This window comes from Hemiscyllium ocellatum, chromosome 48, assembly GCF_020745735.1.
Source record: "Hemiscyllium ocellatum isolate sHemOce1 chromosome 48, sHemOce1.pat.X.cur, whole genome shotgun sequence".
Taxonomy (NCBI): Eukaryota; Metazoa; Chordata; class Chondrichthyes; order Orectolobiformes; family Hemiscylliidae; genus Hemiscyllium; species Hemiscyllium ocellatum.
This window is the reverse complement of record NC_083448.1, coordinates 10370232-10383094: the sequence shown is the minus strand read 5'-3', so window position 1 is coordinate 10383094 and position 12863 is coordinate 10370232. Positions and strand designations below refer to the sequence as shown.

The 12863-nt window shown below is 40.7% G+C and overlaps 1 protein-coding gene across 1 annotated transcript in view; it reads left to right on the top strand.

The window, feature by feature from the left end:
- Positions 1 to 12863, top strand: part of LOC132837065 (pleckstrin homology domain-containing family A member 2-like) — a 109986-nt gene that overhangs the window by 17890 nt on the left and 79233 nt on the right. The window contains exon 2 of the mRNA XM_060856748.1: positions 4027 to 4190. Within this exon, the coding sequence (XP_060712731.1) occupies positions 4038 to 4190 (153 nt within the window). The 5' untranslated portion in view covers positions 4027 to 4037. The remainder of the gene's footprint in view (positions 1 to 4026; positions 4191 to 12863) is intronic.

Below are 12863 nucleotides of genomic sequence, written 5' to 3'. Positions count from 1 at the left end.
GTGAAGCTACTAAAATGTAATAAACTGTTTTATGAATGTAAATACTTGCTTCTTCCAACAAACCAACAATTTCGAAGTCAAGGACATAGACTGGAATACTGTTGATCACATTTTGGCCAAATGGACTGCATTGAACAAATTACTGTTCAATGCAACATTACATTAATCAATTAACTAATTGAATTAATGACACCCCACAAATTAACATGATACGGTTTGGTGAGTGCATTTATCATAGTAAAGACACCGGTACAAGTTTCCCAATCAACATTATTTCACCCATTTAAAATAAATAGGTTCACATTGAAGTTGCAGCAATGCAATGAGGCTATCCTCATTGGAAGGATGGCAAAATCAAAAATGGAAATTGGTTGTGTGCTGTTGCTCTGGCTGGGAAATACAGAGCCCTTTGAAATTTGTTTGTTAGGTGGCATGATGGTTACTAGGGGAACGTTTGTTTCGCAGCAAGGCACTTTCGACACTGATTGGATGAAGTCAGCACAGCTGCTGTGGTCCAAACAGTAAGCTTGTTTGGTCTGGCCCAGATATGGAGTGGAAACAGAAAGTGCGTTGGCTTGATGCTGCCTTGCAAGCTAAACAGTTTACAGTCACATTTCTACCTTCTCTCGAAAAATAAACAAGTTGCAAGGCTATAGGGAAGAGCAAGGATGTGGGACTAATTTGATGAATCTTTTAAAGAGTTGATGCAAATACAATAGGCTGAATAGCTTCCTTTTCTGTTGTGTGGTTTTTGTCAGTTTTGTTTTCTCCTCTGGGTGTTTTATCCAGTCACAGGTAACTCACTCAAGCAGCACTGCTTCAGATAGCTAACTGTGCACACTTCAGTCTGATCCCATCCTTACCACACAACTATACTTCGAATAAAGCCCATTCAAGAACAGCCCATTCTTTGCGAACCTCATCCTCCTCCCAAATCCAAGTCATCAAGGTTAATGATAAGATGCTTTCATTCTCATTGATCTGAATTCCAAACCTAAAGTGTGAAAAGTCTGAGTAGCCAGCCAGCTGATATATCGTAAAGATAACTTGGTTTGGCCACTTTGCATAAAACACTGGGCAGATCGCGATAGGAGACTGTGACTCATTGTACCAGTTTTAACTCATTCCAAACTCATACAAATGTACAGAGTTAAAATGTGGATGAGTTTGGATTAAAAACTGAAAGAAGTGTGGATGCTGGAAATCTTAAACAGAAATTGCTGGAAAATCTCAGCAGGTCTGAAGAAGGCTCACTGGACCTGAAGTGGTAAATCTCTGATTTTTCTCCAAAGATGCTGTCAGACTTGCTGAGATTTTCCAGCAATTTCTGTTTTTGTTTTGAGTTTGGATAACAAGATTTTCCTGACGCTGAACAAGTTTATGATTTTCACTGACAAGGTAAATAAAAGACCTTTTTAAAAAACTTTTTGTGGATGTACCAATCTTTATTTCTTGAGATAGGTACATACCTTAATTAGCATTTAAAGTCTTTACTGAAAATGTGTTGCTGGAAAGGCGCAGCAGGTCAGGCAGCATCCAAGGAGCAGGAGACTTGACGTTTCGGGCATGAGCCTTCTTCAGGAAAGCCCTTCCTGAAGAAGGACTCATGCCTGAAACATCGAGACTCCTGCTCCTTGGATGCTGCCTGACCTGCTGCGCTTTTCCAGCAACACATTTTCAGCTCTGATCTCCAGCATCTGCAGTCCTCACTTTCTCCATTTAAAGTCTTTACCAAAGGTCAAATTGCAGGAAGTTAGTCCATTGTTTTAGTGACGGACTTAGCTCAAGCTGCTTATCTAAGATAATAGATAATAGGTGCAGGAATAGGCCATTCTGCCCTTCGAGCCTGCACCACCATTCAATATGATCATGGCTGATCATCCTTAATCAGTATCCTGTTCCTGCCTTATCTCCATAACCCTTGATTCCACTATCCTTGAGAGCCCTAACCAACTCTTTCTTAAATGAATCCAGAGACTGGGCCTCCACTGCCCTCTGGGGCGGAGCATTCCACACAGCCACCACTCTCTGGGTGAAGAAGTTTCTCCTCATCTCTGTCCTAAATGGTCTACCCCGTATTTTTAAGCTGTGTCCTCTGGTTCGGCACTCACCCAACATGTTTCCTGCCTCCAGAGTGTCCAATCTTTTCATAATCTTCTATGTCTCAATCATATCCCCTCTCAGTCTTCTAAACTCAAGGGTATACAAGCCCAGTCGCTCCAGTCTTTCAGTGTAAGGTAATCCCGCCATTCCAGGAATTGACCTCATGAACCTACGCTGCACTCCCTCAATAGTCAGAATGTCTTTCCTCAAATTTGGAGACCAGAACTGCACACAGTACTCCAGATGTGGTCTCACCAGGGCCCTGTACAGCTGCAGAAGAACCTCTTTGCTTCTATACTCAATCCCTCTTGTTATGAAGGCCAGCATGCTATTAGCCTTCTTCACTACCTGCTGTACTTGCATGCTTACCTTCATTGACTGGTGTACAAGAACACCCAGATCTCTCTGTACTGCCCCTTTACCTAAATTGATTCCAGTTAGGTAGTAATCTGCCTTCCTGCTCTTGCCACCAAAGTGGATAACCATACGTTTATCCACATTAAACTGCATCTGACCACTCATCTAACTTGTCCAGGTCACCCTGTAATCTCCTAACATCCTCATCACATTTCACCCTGCCACCCAGCTTAGTATCATCAGCAAATTTGCTAATGTTATTACTAATACCATCTTCTATATCATTAACATATATTGTAAAAAGCTGCGGTCCCAGCACTGATCCCTGTGGTACCCCACTGGTCACTGCCTGCCATTCCGAAATGGAGCCGTTTATCACTACTCTTTGTTCCCTGTCAGCCAACCAACTTTCAATCCAATCTTGTACTTTGCCCCCAATACCATGCACCCTAATTTTGCTCACTAACCTCCTATGTGGGAATTTATCAAAAGCTTTCTGAAAGTCCAGTTACATTACATCTATTGGATCTCCCTCGTCCATCTTCAGAGTTACATCTTCAAAAAAATCCAGAAGATTAGTCAAGCATGATTTCCCCTTCATAAATCCGTGCTGCCTCTGACCTATCCTGTTACTACTATCCAGATGTGTCGTAATTTCATCCTTTATAATAGAGTCCAGCATCTTTCCCACCACTGAGGTCAGACTAACTGGTCTATAATTTCCTGCTTTCTCTCTCCCACCTTTCTTAAAAAGTGGTATAACATTAGCCACCCTCCAATCCGCAAGAACTGATCCCGAATCTATCGAACTCTGAAAAATAATCACCAATGCATCCACGATTTCTCGAGCCACCTCCTTCAGTACCCTGGCATGTAGACCATCAGGCCCTGGGGACTTATCAACCTTCAGTCACAACAAGGAGCAACTCCTCCCTCAACCTCCAGCTGCTTCATTTTAACTGGCCAGAAGCCCACACGACAAAACCTCTAGGGCTGCTCAGTAAGGGCATGGGTGGATAAGTCACTTTCCTTGTTGTTATGATGCTGGAGGAGAGGTGTGGGGAGATTGGTGGCATGCATGCTACCATTAGCAGAACACATGAATTTACAAGTTCATCCATCTGCTTTCTGATCCATTGTTGGGCTGTTCAGTTTGGCTCAATGAAGCCTATTGTGATCACAGAGTGAAAATGTGTTGAGAGAGTAACTGTAACATTGGGCAGTAGTCACAGGGTATCGGAGTGTTAAATGGAAAGAAATTGAAAGGACAGAACTGAGTAGTGTTGTTGTTCGTCATAACTAAGTCATTAGCAAAAAGTATTCAACAAAGCAAACCTCAAAACCATAATATTTCTAATAACTTTCAACTGTGTCCACTTCATGTTAGCTTCTTTCATATGAAACATTTAAAACTTGGTTATGATGCACCATTGGAAAGAACCGTTTGTCAAATGGTATGGTTTATTTTGTTTTAACAGCATTGTTGTTCATATAAATCATTGTTTTAATTGATCTGAATGATAGTCAATGATTGACATTTACCATCTGGTATTGTTTCTTCCTCAGTGTGATGATTAATGAGAATAGAAATGCCATATGTGGATCGACACAGTCGTGTTTGTGGGTTCCTAGACATTGAAGAAATCGAAGGCACTGGGAAATTCCTGAGGCGGTATTTTATATTGGACACTTCGGACAATGCGCTATTGTGGTACATGGACAACCCGCAGGTTTGTTTTTTTGTTACATTATTTTTGGGCTAAACCCTTTTATTGAGAGGACTGCAGTACATCCAGAGTGTCAGAATTTTGAAAACATGATTTACATTGGCCTCGGCTTCTTTACCTGACCGTCTCCTCCAAGTGTCATATCGAAGGTCGAATGGCCTGTACTGCGCTGTAATGTTTTATAAGTTCCCACCTACTCCCATACCTTGGAGAGAACAATAACAAAATACCTTTTGCTCCTTCATTATTCATCAGACTCATTTAAAACTGAAACACAGAGTGAGGGGAAGGATCAGATGAAACCCTAATGCATGCCAGCATTTTGGAGTTTTCCTATGAGAAATGATTGAGACAAGGATCAGTTCCTCTTTTGATGACTGGGACCTGAGTTGGCTATTCAGCTTCCCCAAGCTCGTTCTACCATCCAGTGAAATCATGGTTGATCTGTATCTTGAACTCATGTAGCAAGCATTAGGTGGATTTTGTGGGATGTTTTCACACTTGCAGTATTTGCATGAAGAATTAATTTCGAATTTCTTTTCTGAGAGACCTGGCACTGATGTGAAGGTCATATTGTCTTCTGAGACTGCCAAAACCTCAGGTGAATCATCGTTTAACTTTGTATATTCCAGGGCAATCAAAGGGAAAGAGAAAGTGAGTCATGGCTCCAGAAGTAAAGGTAGCAATAAAGGGGTGATAATGACAGTCCCGGACCTTTCCCGTGGCTTGCCACTTCAAGACACAACCCTGCTCCCATGCCCACATGTCTGTCCTTGGCCTGCTGCAAAGGTCCAGTGAAGCTCAACGCAAACTGTAGGAACAGCATCTCATCTTCCGACTAGGCACGTTACAACCTGCCGGTCTCAACATTGAATTCGACAACTTCAGATGATTATCCCATCTCGCCCCCTCTGTTTTCATTCTGCTCCATAAATGAAATAAAATTATCTTTTTTTAAATATATTTTTTTCCACTGTTCTGTACCTCTTATTTCTCTCGCTCTCCACTCTCTCGTCACCTTTTTTCCTCTCCTCTTCCCCCTTTGCTAACCTTGTCCCCCATTTTCCATTTTGCCTCTGCTTCACCCATTTCCCCCCCCCCATCCCCCACATATTTTGTCATATAGCACTGGCTTCAGCCTTGGTCATTCACAGCTCCTAATCTCCCTATAATCTCTCTATGCACTGTCATTATTACCCCTTTATTGCCACCTTTGCTTCTGGAGCCATGACTCACCTTCTCTCAGCCAAGTATAAATACCTCCCCTATTTCTCCCTTTTATTAGCTTTGATAAAGGGTCAGTTCGACTCGAAACATCAGCTCTTTTCTCTCCTTACAGATGCTGCCAGACACTGAGATTTTCCAACATTTTCTCTTTTACCTTCAACATATTGTCTAGCTATCACCCATTGTTAATAGCTAACCTGAGAAAGCACCTTTTTTAAAAAAGGTGATTTACACATAAAAGAAGTGAAACTATCATGGTATTCAAACAGATGAAAGACTTAACAGACAATCAATTTTTCAATGTATAATTTCAGTTACATCATACTGTAAATTTTTGCTATTAATTCTGTGTGTTAGGATTGTGTCCTCCACAACCACCTGATGAAGGAGCGGCGCTCCAAAAGCTAGTGTGCTTCCAATTAAACCTGTTGGACTATAACCTGGTGTTGTGTGATTTTTAACTTTGTACACCCCAGTCCAACACAGGCATCTCCAAATCGTGATGCAGACAGTGTCACACAGGTTTGATTTTCTGCTGCTTGAAATAAGCATACCCTTGAGAAGAGGGGGAAACATCTGTAACCCTGCACTTGACCAAGGCAAGATACAAAAAAGGATTAACTCTCCTTTTGCCTGGAACTTGTGTCCCTCATACAAAAGCAAAATACTGCAGATGCTGGAAATCTGAAAGTAAAGTTACAAAGCTCATCAGGTTTTCTGGCTTGTGTGGAGCAAAAGAAAGATCATGTTTCAGGTCTGTGAATTTTCATCTCAACCATTTTGATGAAAAACCATTGATCAGAAATATTAACCTTGATATTGCTTCTCTTGGTTTGGACAAATTCTAACAGTAAAACCTCTTATTTTGTCCACTTGCGATTTGTTATTTTCTTGGCAGCTTCAGTTTTGACATTTTTGTTCAGAAATTTGTCTGTGTTTACAGTGTGTGTTTTTGATTGAGCTGAAAAGTCCCAAAAATACATGAATATTCAGAAGTAACTCCTCAGACTTAGTCATAAGTGGTCCAGACAAGTCCAGTACTGGGTAAGAAACATGACCCATTTCTAAATTTAAATTGTCTGGAAAGATCGGGGATTGTCACACCAGAAAGGTCTCCACCGCTACCACCTCATTTAAATTAAGCTGTGCAGAAATCAATAACAAGATTCGAACAGAAGCCAAGTTTGTGTGGTTAGAGCCTTGTCTGACAAGTCTTTCGTTTGCCACTGAAATGTTAGTAGACACAGTTGCAGCTCATCTGACATTTTTTAAGGTTATCTTTATCTCACAGTAATATCAGTATCAGTGCCACAATGGATCTTACCTTTTTTTTTCATCATTTCACTTCACCTCCACCCGCCCATCCTCCTGAAGATTACACCTTCCCTAACAACAACTTGACTTAAGAGAAAGAACCAAAGAACTGTGGGTGCTGGAAATCAGAAACAGAAATTGCTGGGAAAACTGAGCACATTTGGTAGCATCTGTGGAGAGAATGCAGAGTGTACGTTGTGGGTCCAGTAACCCTTCTCAAACATGGAAGAATATGTTCTGAAGGGAAAACCAAAAGAACTGTTGATGCTCTAAGTCAAAAACAAAAACAGAAATTGCTGGAAAAGCTCAACAGGTCAGGCAGCATCTGTGAAGAGAAATCAGAGATGAAGTTTCAAGTCCAGTGACCCTTCCTGTTCTGGCAGCTCATTCCATACACGTACCACCCTCTGCGTGAAAAAGTTGCCCCTTTGGTCCCTCTTATATCTTTCCCCTCTCACCCGAAACCTAAGCCCTCGAGTCTTGGACTCCCTCACCCCAGGGTAAAGACTTTGTCTATTTATCCTATCCATGCCCCTCATGATTTTATAATCCTCCATGAGGTCACCCCTCAGCCTCCATGCTCCAGGGAAAACAGCCCCAGACTACTCAACCACTCCCTTCAGCTCAAATCCTCCAAACCTGGCAACATCCTTGCAAATCCTTTCTGAACCCTTTCAAGTTTCACAACATCGTCCTGATAGGAAGGAGACCAGATTGCACACACTATTCCAACAGTGGCCTAACCAATGTCCTGTACAGCTGCAACATGACCACCCAAATCCTGTACTCGATGGGTTTTGTCCAATTTAAGTCAAGACTCTGGATAACTTTTTTTTCAACATGGATGTCAAGTCAAAACGAGAAACCTTAGAAGTGAGGAAGATAGAGAAAGCAGCAAAACTGCAGACTAAATTGAGAATGCTTTTGTCTAAGTGCAGAGTATATGAGGTTCATGTGATACATGTGCAAGTAGCCACATGGAATAATAATACAATACAACATAAAAAAAACAGTTTTGAAGAGATGGCTCTAACAAGAGGATGAAAAGTTGCTTAATATTCCTTGTTACAATATATTCAGATAAAATAGAAATGAAAAGAGCGAAAAAAGTGTTCATAAAATCCATTAGATAGCATGAGAATGGGGTATGTACTTGACAGTTCAAAGTCAGAATCATATTGGTTCAAATTGATGAACAAGACAGGTGGTCTAACATGGTTAGCTGTAAGCTGCAGACCACTAAAATATTGATGCAATTATGGGGAGGAGTTCCTAAAATTTGGGCAGGAACATTTTTTTTTGATCAGTGTGTTCCCAGCCCAGAAGAGAAAGGGGCATACCAGAGGATGAAATCTCTTTCAATGGAAAATTGCTGGGGAGCAATCACAACATCAGTCCATTTTGCACAACTATGGGCAAGGACAGGGAAAATTGAAATGTGAACACACTGAACTGGATGAGGATGAATTTCAGTCAATGGAGAAGGAACCTGGCCCAATGTCTTGACAGGTAAATCAACACAGGGAGGCCTTTGCAGAGATACATTCCCACAAAGGGAGAAAGGAAGTGCATCCAAAGTTAGAATTCCCTCGATGTATGAGGGTGTACTGATTACAACGAAATCCAGAAATGGAAATGATAATTAGGTAGCTCAGTCGCAATGAAGAATATGGAAACTAAAGAAAATAGAGAGGCCAAATAGAATAGGTGGGTGCCAAATAAAGGAACACTGAAGCCTTTTCATAAACATGTAATTATTAAAATGTGTAGTTAAAGGAAATGTCGGGAAGAATGGGAACTATAAGCACCTTTTAGCGGAAGCAAAGGACAGGCTGTGTTGTTAAATGAGCAATAGTATCTTCAAACAAGAGGATGCTACTAATAACAGGAAAAAAGATGGGTAGTGGATAAATGGAAAATTTGAGAACAAGAGGGAAATGTCTGAAGTTATTCATGAAAGAAGCACATCCTGTTGAAAAAGAAAACTTTTTCACTCAGTGAGCCATTAGCATCCAGAATACACTTGTGTGGAAGTGCGGCAGGAGCAAGTTCATTTGAAGACTTCAAGGGGGCAATAGATAATATAATTTCAATATGAGTAATGTACAAACTTAAGGGGGAATGGCAGGAGTGTGGCACTAAGTTATCGTGCTAATTAAGCGAACCAGTACAAACACCCTGGGCTGAATGGCCATCCCATGTACTGGAACAATTCTGTGGTCAGTTAGGATGATTGTCTTTTTTTTTATTTATTTGCTGAAGCAAGGGTGGTAATTTTGGACGTTGTGGTCATGACAAACCAATTCAGCTTTCAAATTGGAGCAGCGCTGCATGACTGGAGGATTGCAAATTTCACTTCCCTGTTCCTTTTTGAGAGAGGTGTGAAACCTGCAATTCTCGGCCACTCAGCCTGATGTGAGTTGTGAAAATGTTTTGAGGAAATAGGGAGAAAATGATTTGGCATTTGAAAAATTATGGTGTAATAAATGAAAGGTAGTATTCAATTGTGAGAAGAGAGTCATGTCCAACTAACTTGATTGAGGTCTTCAACAAGTTAGTGGAGAAGGTTGATGTGGGTGGTGGTGTTCTTGTCGGAATAAACTTTGAAAAGGAATTGTTATTGTTTCATTAAAAGAGACTTGTTGCCAAGTTAAACACGATGGGATAACAGATGACTGTTATAAATTATATGAATGGTATAAAATTGCTGAAGTGGCAGAAAGCAAAGCGTTATCTTTAATAATTGTTTTAATAATTGGAGGGAAATATGCAGTCATGTACCCCAAGAATGACAATGAAAGCGTAATTTGGATACAGTCGGCACAGTTAATGTTTTACGAATAGGATACTCAGCGTACAGAAAATAAAGAGGACAACATGGACAGAATGATGAAATGGCTGTTGAAATTCAACATTGGGAAGTGTGAAGTAATTCATGAGGACAGGCAATATTCAGCTAATTGTGCACTTTGGAAGTGGGGGGATGCAGGAACCAAAATATTTGTGAGTGTACATCCACAAATCTTTGTGAACTTTAGAGGGCTGTTAAAAAGACATGCAAGTGTCTGGGCATTACAAATGAAAGCAGAGAGTATAAATGCCATAAAATAGTGTCATCAGTTTTTAAAATAATTGTTTGGCGAGATGTTGAATGTTGCACCCAATCCTTTTCTGAAGGGAGCTTGAGAAATACTTTAGGTGGAAAAGTTTCCAGGGAAAGAGCATCCATGGGCAAGAATTCAAACTGAGAAAGGATTGAGAAATCTCAACCAGACAGGCTTTCCTTCAAAGTTCAGATTCTGGAATTGTTTGACAAAATGCCATGTCTGCTACTGCTTACCAGCTGTCTGTGAATAGGAGAAACCTTCATTTAGAAGGACCAAACTATTTTCTTTTCATAGGAACAAAGGTTTAGTCCACACCAGTAAACAGTTATGGCGATCAAAGTGCTCCAAATTTTCAATGTACTCAGACAGAGGAAAATAACTTGTATGCAGAGAGTTATTGTATGAAGGCAGCCGACTACACAGTGCAAGGTGAGAACATTACACTTCTCCCTTCATTTTGGATAAACAAAACCAATTGTCAAACAATACTGCAAACCACGATAAATAATGAGGCATTCAGTAACATATCCCCAAGCCAACACTGAAGACGCAGGATTGTGTCCAAGTGAAATTAAGTTGCAGACCTGTCTAGGTGTTGGCCATATCTGGTCACTTCAGAATCTGGATGTGGTCAATTTCTGTTTCTGATCAGTAAATGAACAGTGGAAAACAAACACTGGCACTGGACCAGAAGGAATTTCATTACATGTATTGTGTGATTGAATCTGAAAGTATTTCCCATTAACGTGAGTTTGTTTGATTGCATTGATGACACGACTCCAGCTAGTTAACAATTTCTGAGCTATTGGGCAACAACCTGATCTTAGATTTCAATGTGCACACCCTTGGAAAAGATACAAGATATTTTTAATGGTGTTCGGAATACAGGTGCTGCTGGCAAAACCCAGTTTATTGTTTCATTCCTGGTTAACCTGAGAAACTGTGGCAGCTGTAGTTTCACATGAACAGTTGCAGCCATCATGGTGATTCCATCATGCTACAGCAACTCGTATTTGTAGAGCAGCTTGAATAAGTTAAACGTTCTGAGGAAGTTCACACACAACCTGGACACCAAACCATATGAAGGAGATACTGAGGAACCTAGTCAAAGAGGTTGGTTTAAAGTGCAACAGTTAAAGTCAGGCCAAAATTTAGAGGAGCATGGCTATTGTAGGGTTGCAGGACTGGAGGAGATCACGGGGTAAAGGAGGGGTGAGCCCTCGGTGGATTCGAAAACAAGGATAAGCATGTTCAAATGAAGGTGAGTGCCGGGTGAAGGGTGAAAGGTACTTGGTGCGAGTTAGAAGATAAGTGGTAGACTCAAACTGTTAAATAGAAGGTTTGAGAATTGTAGCTGAATTTGAATAAAGGAATCACGTTATCTGTCCAAGCCATAGTATTCTGGGCAATTGTCATTGAGATTGTCCAATTGTCTTCAGTGGCAGAGATGATGGAGCTGTGATGTGATACCTAAATAAGCATGGTGAGGTTTAATCATAATATTCAACTTTACATTTTAAATTACCATTTAAAAAAAATATGGATAACAAAACACTGAAGCCAATCGCTTACTTTGTTTTCTTGAGGTGGGATCTTTCTCTGTACCAATTCAGTGCTGGCAATATCTTACAGCAACAGTTACTGCACTGGCTGTGGAATACTTTAAGATAGCAAGAAGATGTTGCGCTTTCAGTGCAAGCACTCTACCTCTGGTAAATTAATCTTTGGTCGGTAACACATTGGTTCCAAAGACGATTTAGTTTTGGAGAGAGGTTTATAAATTAGGATTCTTGGTGCAGTTTGTACGAATAGGAGGATGAGTGGTGACAATTCACTGACCGTTCTCGCGAGTGCTGCATCTGACTGTGAAATGTCACTGTTCAGCCCCAATCTCAGTTGGGAAAAGGGTGAGTGATAAACATATAGAGGAGTATACAAGATGAGTTTCAAATTGTGCTGATCAGTGTACCATTGGAATCTTTCATTTTCTGGGGTGACGGTCCATAAGAAAGCCGGAATCAGATTTTTATCTTCTCTATGTTCACTGTACAGCTAGCTCTGTTGCTTTTCAATCAGAAATATTTGGATTTAATCCTCACTGCTGAGACTTGAATACAAAAGTCTAGTTGACACGAAAGGAGTGCTGGCACTGCTGACTTTTGGATGAGATCTTAAACTGAAGATCCTAAATTGTCTACACTCGTAAGACATGTCAGGAATTCCATGGTATTATGATTAAGATCAAAACAGTTATCCATAGTGTCATGTTCAACAAAACAGATTATTTAATTTTCTGAACACATTAGCTGCTTTTAGGATCTTTCTGTATCACATTCTGGCTGCCACATTTCTTACATTACAACAACGACATACTTCAAGAAATATTTTATTGGCTGTAAAAGCCAATGTCTTGTGAGGTGCATTTTAAATATAAGTCTTTTGATTCATTCCTATTTGAACTTACTCCCAGTTTGATACCGGGGGGAGGTGTTGGCCGAGTGGTATTATTGCTGAATTATTAATGCAGAAACTCAGCTTGTCCCAGAGATCTGGGTTCAAGTCCTATCATGGCAGGTAGTGGTGATTTTCAATTTTTAAAAAAATACTAGAATTAAGAATCTGGATCTGAGAGTCTAACAGTGACTGTGACTCCTTTGCCGATTGTTGCTGGTTCACTAATATCCTTTAGGAAATGAAATATGTCATCCTCACCTGGTCTGGTCTTCATGCAACTCCAGACACAAGGCAGCGTGGCGAATTCTCAACTGCCCTCCAAGATGGCTCGCAGTTCAAGGGCAGCTAGGCATGAGCAATAAATGCTGGCCTGCCAGTGGCACCCACATAAAAACAAAAATGAACAGAGTCACACTGGGGCTTTGTCAACTCCATGTCAGACTTTCTGATTAGAGAACTCTTTGTGCGAGGTTCTGGGCTGAGTATAGTCAGTGTGTTGAGACTTGTGAAATTGGATTATTACTGCATTCTCCCATCTTGCCCAACAGTGAACTGTAGTATTTTCAACATGTAG